The sequence below is a fragment of the Callospermophilus lateralis genome, chromosome 11, assembly GCF_048772815.1.
Source record: "Callospermophilus lateralis isolate mCalLat2 chromosome 11, mCalLat2.hap1, whole genome shotgun sequence".
Classification (NCBI taxonomy): Eukaryota; Metazoa; Chordata; class Mammalia; order Rodentia; family Sciuridae; genus Callospermophilus; species Callospermophilus lateralis.
Genome location: NC_135315.1, coordinates 5556754 through 5571614, shown reverse-complemented (window position 1 = coordinate 5571614; position 14861 = coordinate 5556754). Strand labels below are relative to the sequence as shown.

The 14861-nt window shown below is 56.4% G+C and overlaps 2 protein-coding genes across 6 annotated transcripts in view; one reads left to right on the top strand and one right to left on the bottom strand.

Moving 5' to 3' along the window:
* Nucleotides 1-9641, top strand: part of Itgb4 (integrin subunit beta 4) — a 33355-nt gene extending 23714 nt beyond the window's left edge. The window contains exons 28-41 of one of the 4 annotated variants that reach the window (XM_076871798.2): nt 312-469; nt 843-1023; nt 1159-1296; nt 4439-4621; nt 4707-4838; nt 5871-6062; nt 6641-6877; nt 7014-7172; nt 7569-7718; nt 8224-8412; nt 8487-8642; nt 8724-8888; nt 8973-9083; nt 9184-9641. In XM_076871798.2, coding sequence (XP_076727913.2) covers nt 312-469; nt 843-1023; nt 1159-1296; nt 4439-4621; nt 4707-4838; nt 5871-6062; nt 6641-6877; nt 7014-7172; nt 7569-7718; nt 8224-8412; nt 8487-8642; nt 8724-8888; nt 8973-9083; nt 9184-9323 — 2291 coding nt within the window. In that variant the 3' untranslated portion in view covers nt 9324-9641. The remainder of the gene's footprint in view (nt 1-311; nt 470-842; nt 1024-1158; nt 1297-4438; nt 4622-4706; nt 4839-5870; nt 6063-6640; nt 6878-7013; nt 7173-7568; nt 7719-8223; nt 8413-8486; nt 8643-8723; nt 8889-8972; nt 9084-9183) is intronic. The other 3 variants (XM_076871800.2, XM_076871799.2, XM_076871801.2) reach the window with 3 other exon arrangements.
* Nucleotides 9642-9765: 124 nt separating this feature from the next.
* Galk1 (galactokinase 1) lies at nt 9766-14299 on the bottom strand. 2 transcript variants are annotated; one of them, XM_076871802.1, is made up of 8 exons: nt 14112-14299; nt 12989-13178; nt 12397-12516; nt 12071-12206; nt 11764-11945; nt 10266-10416; nt 10029-10191; nt 9766-9943 (listed from the first exon to the last, which is right to left on the bottom strand). In XM_076871802.1, exons 1-8 carry the CDS (start codon nt 14274-14276, stop codon nt 9872-9874), a joined length of 1179 nt encoding a protein of 392 aa, XP_076727917.1. In that variant the 5' UTR covers nt 14277-14299; the 3' UTR covers nt 9766-9871. The 2 variants fall into 2 exon arrangements, with proteins under 2 accessions (XP_076727917.1, XP_076727918.1); XM_076871803.1 differs by lacking the exon at nt 12397-12516.
* Nucleotides 14300-14861: the final 562 nt, after the last annotated feature.

Below are 14861 nucleotides of genomic sequence, written 5' to 3'. Positions count from 1 at the left end.
GAAGATGGGAGGAAAGGGCAGGGGAGTGAGGAAGGGAGCAAATGTTCCATGGAGGACATTCCCTGGGCTGCCAAGGGAGAAAGAGGGGCAGATGAGTTTCCTCCTCCTTCGCATTCCAGGAGAGCGCCCCCTGGGCCTCCACCCAAGCTTGGTGTGATGCCCTCTGTGGCACCAGCTCCCCAGTGAGGTGCCGGGCAGGTCTTGGCTGAATCTCTCGGGAGGGAGCCAGGGCTGTTTAACTGAGTCTCTGGCTCCCCCTCGTGGTGAAGGCGTGTCTAAGCCAGCTGTCCCACCCTACCTTGGTCCACTAGATGAACTGGACCGGAGCTTCATAAATCAGACGGGGTCATCACCGCCACCTCCACGTGGGGACCTGGGAGCCCCACAGAACCCCAATGCCAAGGCTGCTGGGTCCCGGAAGATCCATTTCAACTGGCTGCCTCCTCCTGGCAAGCCGATGGGGTACAGGGTAAGCCGGGGGGCAATGGGCAATGACAAGTGGCTAGGAAGGTCTGACACCCACCAACATCAGAGAGGTGGACTGCTCCGAGGGAGGGGGAGGGCCTGCTGGGAACCAGCAAGTCCAAGCGAGAGTAGATGGCAGGACCCCAGGAGGAGAGAAGAGCCATTCTTGAGTTTTTCAGATTTTTTCTCTCCTTCTTAGAATGGGCCTCCTCCCCTTGCCCAGGAGATCCCCTGCTCTGCCCAACTGCCCTGTGAGCACCCCCAAGCCTCGGTGTCTCATCCTATTCAAAGAGAAAAATAAGGGCAAGGGGTCAGTGGAGGGACAAGTGGCTTCGGTGCCTGCCACTTCCCTCTGACCAGTCCCCTCCCTTGAGCAGGTAAAGTACTGGATCCAGGGTGACTCCGAGTCCGAAGCCCACCTGCTTGATAGCAAGGTGCCCTCGGTGGAGCTCACCAACCTCTACCCGTACTGCGACTATGAGATGAAGGTGTGTGCCTATGGGGCACAGGGCGAGGGTCCCTACAGCTCCCCGGTGTCCTGCCGCACCCACCAAGAAGGTGAGGCCTGTTCATGTCCCTGCATCTGTCCCCAGCTACCCTGATGTCAGTGTGCCCAGCCCTCCCCACTCCCTACCTCTCAGAGCTCGGCCCTCCTTCTGCCACTAACAAGAGCTCTTCCTGCCCCCAACCCAGTACCCAGTGAGCCTGGGCGTCTGGCCTTCAATGTCGTCTCCTCTACGGTGACACAGCTGAGCTGGGCTGAGCCAGCTGAGACCAATGGCGAGATCACAGCCTACGAAGTCTGCTATGGCCTGGTCAATGAGGACAACCGTAAGGATTGGGACTCTCCTTCCTGGCCCCAGGGACAGCATCAGTGGAAGGGGAATGGCAAAGAACCAGAGCTCCGGGTCACTCCTGGGTACTTGAGGCCTATTGTTCTGGTCAGTGGATAAGCCTGAGAGGCATTGTGGGGTTTCTGGTCACAAATGAGCGCTGCATCCCAAGGGAGGCAAAATTATATATGTACATGGAGATCACAGACCCCAGGGCCCCTTCCTGTACAGGTAACCAGGGTGCCTCATTTTTACATGTTCTCTTAGGCCACAATAGAGTTGCCAGATTAATCAAATGAAACCACTAGATGAGCTGGGTGCTGTAGTGCACAGCTGTAATCCCAGAGACATGGGAGGCTGGGGAGGCTGAGGAGGCTGAGGCGGGAAGATCACAAGTGTGAGACCAGCTTGGGCAACTTAGGGAGACCCTCAGCAGCTTGGTGAGACCCTGTCTCAAAATAAAAAGTTCAAAGCAGCCCAGGCACCGTGGTGCATGCCTATAATCCCAGTGGCTCTGGAGGCTGAGGCAGTAGGATCTTGAGTTCGAAGCCAGCCTCAGCAAAAGTGAGGTGCTAAGCAACTCAGTGAGACCCTGTCTCTAAATAAAATACAAAATAGGGCTGGGGATGTAGCTCAGTGGTTGAGTGCCCCTGAGTTTAATCCCCGGTACCCCCCGCCAAATAAAAAAAAGTTAAAAGGGCTGAGGATGTAAATCACCCCTGGGTTCAATTCCCAGGATAAAAAAAGAGAAAGAAAGAAAAAGAAAACACAGGATGAACTGGGACTGGGACAGCTGCTTATAGTCCCAGAAACTCCAGAGGCTGAGGCAGGAGAATCACAAATTCCTGGCCAGCCTGGGCACCTTAGGGAGACTCTGTCTTAAAATACAACACTAAAGGGGCTGGGGTTATAGCTCAGTGTTACAGCCCCCTGGGTTTAGGGGGAAATCCTAAAAAATGAAACACCGGATACTGGAAAATTTCTAAACACGTTTTATTTTTTTAGTTGTTGATATACCTTTTTAAAAAATTTATTTATATGTGGTGCTGAGAATTGAACCCAGTGCCCCACACATGCCAGGCAAGTGCACTACCACTGAGCCACACCGCCCCAGTCCACTCTAAACACATTTTTTTTTTTAAAGAGAGAGGGGGAGAGAGAGAGAGAGAGAGAGAGAGAGAGAGAGAGAGAATTTTTTAATATTTATTTTTTAGTTCTCGGCGGACACAACATCTTTGTATGTGGTGCTGAGGATCGAATCCGGGCCGCACGCATGCCAGGCGAGCGCGCTACCGCTTGAGCCACATCCCCAGCCCCTAAACACATTTTTAATAGAATATTTCATACATTTTTCCTGGGAATCCTAACCCAGAACAGCAGGGAGAAGTGTCTTTGTCTTCCCAGTCTACCCTTCTCAGTCCTGGAAGGGAGGAGAGAGTGGGGGACTTCTGCCAACTGTCATGATGAGAAAGTGTCCTGCCTCTCACCTGGCTCAGGGACCTCTGCACACCCTGACTCTGCCTGGTGGGTCCTAGTGATGGAGAGCAGACCATCCTCACACAGATTGTAGGAGCAGCAGTGGAACCCTAGTGCTAGGGAAGTTCTGATGATTTTGACTTAATTCACAGAGGGGGTTCTAGGAGTCTTTTCCTGTTGAAGCACCTCATTCACATCTTCTTTTCAGACTCTGAGGCCAGTGCACATTATAGCTGAATATGTGCAATCTGCAAAGTGCCTGTGCTGGGGAGGATGCATGCTTGTAATCCCAGTGACTTGGGACACTGAGGCAGGAGGATCACGAGTTCAAAACTAGCCTCAGCAACTTAGTGAGGCCTTAAGCAACTTGACAAGACCTTGTCTCAAAAACTAAAAAAGGCTGGGGGTGTGGCTAAGTGGTTAAGCACTCCTGGATTTAATCCCCAGTACCAAAAAAGAAAGAGAAGGAAGGAAGGAATAAATTTTAAAATTAATCAATTACTTCAGAATAGCAGTGAAATATTAGGGCCACGACCCCTATGCAGGGCAGTCGACAGTGGGACTCTCTGAGCATCAGGCTTGGGGCAGGGGGAGGGGTGCTCCCCACTCTTCACTAACCAGGCCAGCCAAGCATCAGGTTTCTTGGCAGCCACATCACACCTCAGCTTGGTGTGAGCTTACAACACTTGGTCCACTCTTAGGCCACAGCTGGGTGGTCTCCTCTGACTTGGCCTTTTAACCCCAGGAGTGACCCATAGCCCAGGACCATCCATCTCTGAGTCAGCCCCCCAGGATAGGGGCATTGCATTTTGGTGTGTGCCCCTGTTCCCTCCCTTCCATGAGCTGACAGAGATGCTAGGAGGGTGGGCCAAGGCCAGCCCTTGCTACCTCCAGGCTGACCTGGCTTTCGAGCAAAGCTTTTTGAGCACAACTGTGTGCTGGGGGTGCACATCAAGTTTCTCAGTTGTCATTTACAAGAATTTTCCTTTGAACTTTTTGGGAAATTGGGACATTTTCTAGTCTCCATTCTTGTGTGTCTTCTCTGGTTTTCTGTGTCTTCCAACAGTGGGCCCACCCTGCTTTCACGCAGAGCTCACTGAGTGCCCTCCCAGGGCTGAGTATCCACCCTAGGTGCGACTGGCCTCTGCCAATGTGCATTGCCAGCCCTCCACCTTCACCCTACCCTGTCCCCATTAGACTGTTTGTCCTAAATCATAGCCTCTGTGAGTCTATGTGTCCTCCCCTTGGCTCCTGTTGCCACAGCACCCTGGGGGCAGCAAGGCATGCAGGTGTCTCAGCGTTTGGGGCTGAGCTGTCAACCATGAGCATGGGTGGGAGGATGTTGTCCTGAGAGCCCCCTCAGCTCCTGAGCCAGCCTCCTATGGAGCCATCTGGATATAGGACTGTTTGCTAACTGGTAAGTGACAGCAGGGCCAGCTGGAGTCTAGTGTTGACCCTGGCACTTACGTAGCAATGAGTCCTTAGATATCTGGTAACACCTCCATAAGCCGGTCATACCCAGGTTCAAAGGGCTCAGCAGTAGATCAGGGCTCAGCAGCTGCTTGCTCCCCTCCCCATCTATACAACTCTGCTGGGTCAGGGATGGGGCTGGGACCAGGCTGGAACCTGGGTGACCTACCCCTGAAGCACCCTCCCTGCCCCAGGACCCATTGGGCCCATGAAGAAGGTGCTGGTGGACAGCCCCAAGAACCGGATGCTGCTCATCGAGAACCTACGAGAATCCCAGCCATATCGCTACACCGTGAAGGCGCGCAATGGAGCAGGCTGGGGACCTGAGCGGGAGGCCATCATCAACCTGGCCACTCAGCCCAAGAGACCCATGTCCAGTGAGTGCTGGGAAGGGATGTGCAGGGCAGATGGGGGGACAGGAGGCTGCAGCTGAGGCCCTGGCTCACCTCCCCTATCCTGCAGTCCCCATCATCCCAGACATCCCCATCGTGGACGCCCAGGGTGGGGAAGACTATGAAAGCTTCCTTATGTACAGTGACGACGTTCTGCGCTCCCCAGCAGGCAGTCAAAGGCCCAGCGTCTCTGATGACACTGGTGAGTGGGATCCATGAAAGACAGTGGGGGTGAGGGCATGGGGTAGGGCTGTCCCTGGTGTCCAGAGAGAGTAAAGTGGCCAGCAACTACTGGGCATGGAGGTCAACACTAGAAGTTGCTTCTCAGCCTCAGATATATATCCACAGAGCCCATGATTTGGCACTGGGGACATGGAGAGGACACAGCTATTGTGGCCCACTGCAATCATGTGCACTACCATGTGTGAGAACACAGGGGTGTCTGCTGGGGGCAGATGCACACAGGCCTGAGCATGTGGATTATGCACTGGGACAACTGCTTTGTGATCCGAAGGTTAACCTGCTGCGCAGTGGAGTTAGGACTCCTCCCAGAGGCAGGCCTAAGTGAGAGGGGGCAGGCACAGACCAGGAGCCCTGAGCAGCCACTTCACAGGGGTGGGGCCAGCTGATGAGGCAGAGATGCCCCAGCAGGCTCGGTTCTCCTGCTTGACTCCTGGCACAGTATATTGCAAAAAGAGCCCTTAGCAGGGACCCCTGGGTGCAGCTTTAGCTCTGGCTCCACTGTGGGACACACACCTGCTCTGTGCCTGTTGTCTGATCTGTAAAATGGAATGTCAATCATAAAATGCCAGGATGGGATCTTCCAGGGAGTATGGTTTTGAGGGTCTACTAACTATTAGTATCCTGGGGCTTCTGGAACTGTCCCTGGGAGGCTGGCAGGGGAAAGATTACTCTTCTTTGCACAGTCCGGAAACTGAAGCTCAGGGCATTTAAGCAACAAGGGAAACCTCACAGCGGGTGACAGGGCCCAGGCTCCATCCACAAGGTCTGTGGCTGGTACCGGGTCTTTCCTCCCGAGCTGTGGCCAAAACTACACAACCCTATTCGGAATCAGGACAAGGGTTTCCCCTGTCGCCGAGCTTCCCCATCGCTGCAGCATGGGGACACCCAATCCCTGACGCCGGGCTCTGCCGCTGGCCTGGCTTGGTCCTCCTTGGCGCCACCAACCCCGGCGCCCCCGGCGGTGCCAACGCGGCCCTTCGTTGTTCCCAAGGCGGCGGCTGGAAGTTCGAGCCCCTGCTGGGGGAGGAGCTGGACCTGCGGCACGTCACGTGGCGGCTGCCCCCGGAGCTCATCCCGCGCCTGTCGGCCAGCAGCGGGCGCTCTTCTGACGACGGCGGCGCGGGGAGCGCGGCCGGGGAGGGCAGCAGCCGGGCCCGCAGCGCGACGCCACGGCCCCCCGGAGGTGACCACCTTCCTGGGCTGCGCACGGCCTGTGCCGGCTCGTTTGCACACGCTGGTTGGGACCTGGGGCCGCCACTTGCTGCCCCAGGGCCCCAGCTTCGGCCAGGCTGCTCATCAAGATGCCAGGCCAGGCCAGGCCAGGGGCCTGCAACTGTGTGCACACAGCACCGGGTAGCCAAGGGATGCCCAGGGCAGGCATTTGGGCGCCCCCGGAGGCAGGACAGGAAGTGATTCTCATGATGCCTACCCCAACTGGGGCAGCCAGCTTCAGAAACTTGTCAGGGGAAGACCCTCAGGGACCTCCAGGATTTGAGGAGAGGCTCTGGGCTCTGGAGAGCCCAAACTGGGTTGGCTGTGCTCTGATAATCCATAAGCACAGAGCTAGAGGACATGTGGCCTTCTGGACTCCTCTGGAGACATAGGGGCCCTAACATCGTAGTTTGGGGGAGATTGGTGGTATTTTATTCCCAGGCTCCCCCAGAGGGAAGGGAACCCCAGGAATCCTCAGGGCCACATCCTGCCCCTTAGGCCTCCAGGTCTGGTGCAGATCTGACTGACCGACCCTCTTTCCTCCTGCAGAGCACCTGGTGAATGGTCGAATGGACTTTGCCTTCCCAGGCAGTGCCAACTCCCTACACAGGATGACAGCCGCCAATAACACCTATGGCACCCACCTGAGCCCACATCTGCCCCACCGTGTGCTGAGCACCTCCTCCACCCTCACTCGGGACTACCACTCACTGACCCGCACACAGCACTCACAGTCGTCCACACTGCCCAGAGACTACTCCACCCTCACCTCCCTCTCCTCCCAGGGTGAGTAACCTCAACCAATCCTGCCTCGCCTGTTCAGCACCTCCATTCCAGCTCCTGGAGGCTTGGGCCGCTGCTGACCCCCACTGCCCACCCTCCACATCGTGTCCCTCTCACTCCTTGTTTTGTCCTGCCCTAGGCCTCCCTCCCATCTGGGAAGACGGGAGGAGCAGGCTTCCGCTGTCCTGGGCCCTGGGGTCCTGGAGTCGGGCTCAGATGAAGGGGCTCCTGCCCTCCAGGGGCTCCCGAGATTCTATAATCCTGGCTGGGCAGCCAGCAGCACCCTTCTGGGGCCCAGGTAGTTCCGGGGTGGCCATCCTGTTTCTGTGGCTGTCCTGCTCCATCTGCCATCCATCACAGCCGCTGCCTGTGCCCATCCACCACCTTGGCCTCATTCCATTCACAGGACCCTGCCCTCTCAGAGAAGCTAACCCCTGCCCCACACTCATCAGCGCTGATGCCTAACATGGCCTCTGTCCTGCCAGGGTGTGGGCTGCGGTGGGTCCACACTAAGCAGGGAGCAAGGTGGGAGGTGGCAGACTAAGAGGGTGACCCTCTTCATCACAGGCAGGGTCTGTAACTAATCAAAGGACCCGTGGAAGGTTCTGGGTACAAACTGCCTGGGTACCTGAGGGGGTAGAATTGTGACAGCAGGAAGATCCCAGCTCCTTCCCCTGTGATGTCCTGTCTCCAGATTCTCGAGGTGCCATGGGTGTGCCTGACACACCCACCCGCCTGGTGTTCTCCGCCCTGGGACCCACATCTCTGAAAGTAAGCTGGCAGGAGCCTCAGTGTGAGCGCCTGCTGCTGGGCTACAGTGTGGAGTACCAGCTGCTGAATGGCGGTGAGGCGGGGCTACTGCTGCCTGCAGGGGTGGGGACCTTCCAGGCCTGGGCCCATGCTGAGCACCCCAGTGGGGTCAGGAACCTACCCAAGGCTTTGTGCATAAGCCCACCTCCAGTCTTCTTGAGGGTCTCACTCCATTCCCCTACGTTCCCTCACCCGAGGTCTCATCCATCTCCCCTGCGCCTCTCTGCCTATTTCCTCTGCTAGGTTTTCCCTAACAAGGCCTCAGGGACCAAGGCCTTCCCTGGTCTATGTGACCTCTGTGGGAACTAGGGAGTGGCATGACCTAGACCCCTGACAAGGGTGTAGGATGGGTGGGACTGCAGGCTACACTCATCTTTTGTATAGTGCACAACCTTAACAACCAATCTTATCACACTATACCCCCCCATAGGCAGCCCTGGGTCAATGCCGACCAGATGCTGATGGCAGCCTAGGGTAGTGGGGATCAGGACAGGGTTGGGGTAAAGCTGCTCTGCTGTCTGCCCTCACCCAACCTCCAGGCGAGCTACACAGGCTCAACATCCCCAACCCTGGCCAAACTTCTGTGGTGGTGGAAGACCTCCTGCCCAACCACTCCTACGTGTTCCGGGTGCGGGCCCAGAGCCAGGAGGGCTGGGGCCGAGAGCGTGAGGGTGTCATCACCATTGAATCACAGGTGCACCCGCAGAGCCCACTCTGCCCCCTGCCAGGTGAGTGGTCCCCCACAGCTGCCACCATGCCCACCACACTCCCACACACTTGACATTCTCTCTGCTGCCTCCAGGATCTGCCTTCACTCTGAGCACCCCCAGTGCCCCAGGCCCATTGGTGTTCACTGCCCTGAGCCCCGATTCACTGCAGCTGAGCTGGGAGCGGCCACGGAGGCCCAATGGTGACATCCTCGGCTATCTGGTGACCTGTGAGATGGCCCAAGGAGGAGGTACTGCCCACCCTGAGGCTAGGGGTGGCTGTGGATTAGTGGAGAAGGGACCACAGGAACTGAAGACATCCTCCCATGCAGGGCCAGCCACTACATTCCGGGTGGATGGAGACAACCCTGAGAGCCGGCTGACCGTGCCTGGCCTCAGTGAGAACGTGCCCTATAAGTTCAAGGTGCAGGCCAGGACTACCGAGGGCTTCGGGCCAGAGCGTGAAGGCATCATCACCATTGAGTCCCAGGATGGAGGTGGGGCATCTCTTCTTTATCCCAACTCTTCTCTGGTCACGCCTTCTCCTGCCATCCCCTAACAGGCCAATCTACCCTCTCCAGGTCCCTTCCCACAGCTGGGCACCCATTCCGGGCTCTTCCAGCACCCACTGCAAGGCGAGTACAGCAGCATCACCACCACCCACACCAGCACCACTGAGCCCTTCCTAATGGGTGAGTTACCACCAGGAGGCAGGGATCCTGGCTCCCAGGAGCGTAGCCAACATGGAAGGGCAGGGACCACGCAGCATCCTTCAAACTTCTTCTCCCACAGATGGACTGACCCTGGGGTCCCAGCACCTAGAGACAAGTGGCTCTCTCACCCGGCACGTGACCCAGGAATTTGTGAGCCGGACACTGACTACCAGTGGAACCCTCAACACCCAGGTGGACCAACAGTTTTTCCAAACATGACTCACCAACCTCACCAGTGTTCTGGAACCTGGGCCCCCTCCCTGCCTCCTCTCCCCAGCACTCCCTCAGCTACTCCATCCTTGGACCCCACCCTGGGGCCCAGCCCCACCTTCATGCTGACCACAGAGCCAGCACCTCTTGCCATAGAGCAGGGGCCAGGTATCCTGTAGGAAGCACGAAGGGGGCAGAGGTCTCAGAAGGCCCTTTGGCTGTCCCTGCCCCACGCTGGCCCAAACTTATTTGTAACCAAAGAGCTGGGACCAGGACAAGGATCCAACCTTTGTTCTGCACTAAATAAAAAATTTTGCTACTGCTTGACTCTGTCCTATCTGTCCCTCAGGAGCCCAAAAAGTGCCAGCCGGGCAGAGCAGTGATTCTGACAACCTCCCCTTCTCTGACCCCTAAGCACATACCCACCTCTAGAAGCAGGAGGGTACCACAGTCAGAGGCATGTTTATTAAGCACCCAAATGAGGAAGGTGGGGCCAGACACAGAGCTGCATGACCTGCAACCTCGGCCCATGCTTGCATATGCTGTCCAGAGGTACCTCACAGGCACAACACCTTGGCTCCATCAGCAGCCTGCGAGAGGTAGAAGGTTGCAGTACCACTGTACTGCTCCTGGGGGAGAGATGAGCAGCCTGAGCGAGGGGGGAACCCTGGGAATCCACCTCTCCTGCCCTCCAAGGCTCTGGTGCTTACCAACCTGTATGTGCTGCATGGTGCGGGAAGCAGCAGAGGCCTCCAGCAGTGTCACTGTGCAGCCACCAAAGCCACCACCTGTCATGCGACTGCCATAAACCCCAGGCACAGACAGTGCAGCCTCAACCAGTTGGTCCAGCTCAGAGCAGCTCACCTCATAGTCATCCCTGCGGACAATATAGAAGAGGTCAGCCTGGGACCCACCTGTGCCCAAGAGGTGCAGGCTGCCCTAGGGCCTCACCTGAGTGAGTAGTGACTCTCCACCATGAGGCGGCCAAAGGCTTTGTAGTCCCCACGGCTCAAGGCAGCTGCTGCCTGGGCTGTGCGCCGGATCTCACCCACCACGTGCCGTGCCCGGCGGAAGCCCTCCTTGCTCACCAGCTCTCTGCCAGCTGGGGAGGAACAGCGGTCAGCAGTCCCATCTCCCACTCCTGAGGGCCCCAGGGTTGTCAAAGAGGGCCCTGCTAGGCAGGACAAGGCTGATTACCCCAGGCCTGGCTCTGAAGAGCTCCCTCATCTCAGAGCCTCCCCTCCTCACTGAAAAATGGGACAGCTGTATCATTTTGTCACTCAGGGAGCAGGGAGGACTGTAGGAGACTGCACAGGGCTTCCTGCAGGGAGCTGGCATGGTAGATACTCAAAAATCAGCTGTTTAAGCACCAAACTCCCACCTGGACTCTACAGGTGAGTGGAAGGGCTGGGGATGTGGCTCAAGTGGTAGCGCGCTCGCCTGGCATGTGTGCGGCCCGGGTTCGATCCTCAGCACCACATACAAACAAAGATGTTATGTCTGCCAAAAAACTAAAAAATAAATATTAAAAAAAAAATTCTCTCTTAAAAAAAAAAAAGTTGAGTGGAACACAGTGCAACCTTCAAGAGGACACAAAAGCTGGACAGAGTGACACACACCTGTAATCCCAAGGGGCTTGGGAGGCTGAGGCAGGAGGATTGGGAGTTCAAAGCCAGCTTCAGTAAAGAGGCCCTAAACAACTTAGCAAGAACCTGTCTCTAAATAAAAAAATCTTTTTTTTGGTATCAAAGATTAAACTCAGGGGCACTCAGCCACTGAGCCACATCTCCAGCCCTATTTTGTATTTTATTTAGAGACAGGGTCTCACTAAGTTGCTTAGTACCTCACCATTGCTGAGGCTGGCATTGAACTCATGATCCTCCTGCCACAGCCTCCGAGCCGCTGGGATTATAATCTTTTTAAAAAAGATGGAGATGTGGCTTAGTGGTAAAGCACCCTGTGTTCAATCTTGGTACCCTTCACTTTCCCCCGCCAAAATAAAAAAGAGAATGCAAAAAAAGCAATCTTAAGATTTCAAGGAGGGCTGGGAGTGTTAACTCAGTGGTAGAGCACCTGCCTGGCACATGTGGGGCCCTGGTTTTCAGCCAGCACATGCCTATAAACCCAAAGACTTGGGAGGCTAAAGCAGGAGGATCAAAAGTTCAAGGCCAATCTCAGCAACTTAGTAAGACCCTGTCTCAAAGGAAATTTTTTTTAAAAGGGTTGAGGATATAGCTCAGTGGCAGAGCACCCCTGGGTTCAATCCCTAGCACTGAAGGGATAAAAAGAAAAATGATTTTAAGCATCCGTGATGAGGCTGGAGCCCTAGACTTGCAGTGCTTTGGGGGAAGAGGGCAGAGCATGGCAAATGGCCCTGAAAATCAGCAGAGTAAAGGCCATGAGAGCAGCAGGGAGCCCAACCATATTTAGAAAGAACTGATGTTCTCACCCTCCAGCTCCTCCAGCCGCACCTCCCGAAGGCTCTCCTTGCCCAGTGCCCTGGCCACTTCTTCACACTGGCGTCGTCTCAAGGGGTACTCGCTGGAACCCAGGGAGTGGCGGACGTTGGAATTAGTGATGAGCACGGCCAGCTTGGGGTCCGACAGTGGCACCAGGCTTGTCTCCAGGGACCTAGTGTGGAGTTGGATTAGGGAAGATGACAAGGCCAAGGATCTGCTTGCCAGGCCAGGCAGTAGGCATGCTCCACCTAGGAACTCCTGATTATGAGGTAGGAGGGTACAAGGGGAGCCCCTGACCTGCAGTCAATGAGCAGCGCATGGCCCTTCTGCCCCAGCAGTGCGATGAGCTGATCCATGATGCCACAGGGCACCCCTGCAAAGCTGTGCTCGGCCCGCTGACACACCTGGGCCCGGGCAGCTATTGCCCCCGAGTCTGTGGCATAGGGTGAAGTAGGGAAGCCGGGGCCCAGGAGGAACACAAGTGGCCACATGGGAGCACCAATAGCTCCAATGACACTCTGTGGAGACTCCCCACTCCCCCTCCCTAAACCACAACATGGGAAGAGTTCTGACCAGAGACTCAGGCAAGGAGGGCTGGGCTGGGGCTAGGGCCTATGTGGTACCTGGGCAGAGTTGCTGGAGGAAGGTGTACGTGGCCACTTCCAAGGATGCGGAGCTGGACAGCCCACCCCCCAGGGGCACTGAGCTGACCACCACTGCACTGAAGCCAGGGATGGGGGAAGCTGCAGTAGAAAGAATGGTGATGTTAAGATGAACTGCTAGAAGGATGGACACAGGAAGAGCATGTGTCCTTATAGGAAGGAAGGAAGCCTGGTAGCCACTTCTAGGGCATGTCTCTCAATTGTTAGGCCACCAACCTGCTGGTGCCAAAGAGCCTACTACCCTCCATCTTCTGGCCATCTGAGGATACTGGAACAATCTTTCTAGTTATCCTCTTGATTTAGGACTAGCAAATTGAGGTTTGATTCCTGGCTCCTCTAATCATGTAAAAGGAAACCCAGGGCAAGTTCTGGAACTTCTTAGGGCATCAGTTTTCTCATTGGTGCGGTAGGGTATTCCACCTTGCAAGCTTTCCCCAGTGTATTAGACAGGTTAATGGACTTGTGGCTGTGAGGTGACAATCCTACTGGCAACATAAATTTGACCTACAATCCTAGTGGCAGCATGAATTTGACCCATGCCTGGGCCCCATACCTGGGTAGTGCTGAATCACTCCCTTGACATAATTGGCCCATCGGGGAGTCCCAGGCTCCAGTGACCGGTGGACTGTGGGCAGTGGAAACTGCAGCCGCTGGGGCTCATCAGCATCTTTAGAGGTGGTGAGGAGAGAGACAAGCCCATCTGTTCGGGGGCTGCCTACCAGCAGGGTCACCAGCTCCAATGCCTGTAAGAAGAGATAGGAGTATGTGGAGCTTATACCAGCAAATGGAATAAGCCCCTCCAGAGACACCCTCCAACTACAAGGACTCCAGCCAAGGTTCTGCCCCCTGGGACACACAGGGAGGTGGAGGGAACCAGCTCAACTTGAAGGGAATGAGGTGTGGCTCAATGAGCCTGAGTGCAGAGCTGGCCTTAGGGGCTTGGAGCTCAGGCCCCTGGGTATTCAGAGGTGGAGCCAGCAGCAGCAGGAATGCAAACCTGGACTCTGCCCTGAGCAAGGGCTCCCAGCTGCAGGGAAAGAGGGAGAGAGAGAGCTAGCTCAAAAGGAAAACAGGATCAAAGGGGCTCCTCGCCTTCCCATTTGGGGATGACCTCCAAAAGGAGGCGGATAGATTTGCTATAACTACTCACTTCCCAAGCTGCAGGGTGGGACTGAGAGCCCAGGTTAAGAGCTGGAAGGTAACACTCAAGGTCACATACCAAGAACCAGCTGTGAGACCTTGAGCAGATCCCCAACCCTTTCTGAGTTGGCTTCCTCCTCTGTAACCGGAATGGGCTGGGCCAGAGGCTGAGGGGCTCCATTTGCCCTGGCCTATGGTTTTGGCCTCACCAAGGCCAGAAGCCGGAAGTGTTCCTCTTCTACCTGCTACTTAGGGCCCAAATTTGAAGGGGAACACGCCCCCCGGCTGAGGTCCAGGACCAGCAATCCCCAGAAGGCAGACTTGGGTGAAGAGGTGCCCGCATACCCTCTCCGGTCTGCGTCTGTCCCTCTTCGCACGTGAAAAACGGTCTGTCCCAGGGTCTCCCGCGTGCGCGACTCCCACTCCGCTGCCCGCCCCACATTCCAGCGGGAGAGAGCGCGTCTCTGAGCCCCAGCCGCCCGCCCTTCTCCGCGGCGGGGCAGCCGGCCTGGGGCTCCCCCAGCGCAGCCCCTCACCATAGGCAACACCAGGCCCTGGTTGTAGTCCGTGTGTTCCCCGATGAGGTTGACGCGGCCCGGCGCCGACACGGCCAGCTCGGGCTCGGCCCCGAACTCCTCGCGGAAGGCTCGTCGGGCCTCGGCCAGCAGCTCCTGGACTTGGGGCGGTCTCGAAGCAGCCATGACGCTGGTCTGCAGTTCGGCGCGCCGCAGCGCGGGATGCTGGGGGTGGGGCCTCGTATTCCTGCCCGACGCCCCGCCCCCGGATCGCTCGGCCCCGCCCCCGCCCGCGGAGTGCGACCGAATCCACCTGCTGTTCTGTGCTCCCATCCCTGGCGGGCACAGGTGACAAACACCAGAAATGCGTGAATCCGAGTGGGATTCTATGTCCCCGATGATGTCCTTCTCTCTGGATTTTGGGGAAAACCAATGACGACCGTGTGAATGAATATGGTCTTGAGTGGCACTTTGCACAACTGAAAGATCTGAACAGCCCTTCCCTACCCTGGCGACTGTTGATGGGTCACCATCTAACCTCCACCAGCACACAGCCAGAGCAATGGAGATGGCAGTCGGCAAACCTGGATTCCCAAAGGCATCTCCGAGGGCTTCAGGGGCAGGAGCTATGAGAAGTCGTGGGTTTCTAATAGTGGCACACAGTGTAGAGAGACACAATCAGGCAAGTTTGGTAGGAAGTCGTTTTTTTACAAGCTCCTTTTCTAGGGTGGACCCATCCAAGTCCCTAGCAATGGAGGACTGAAGGATAGC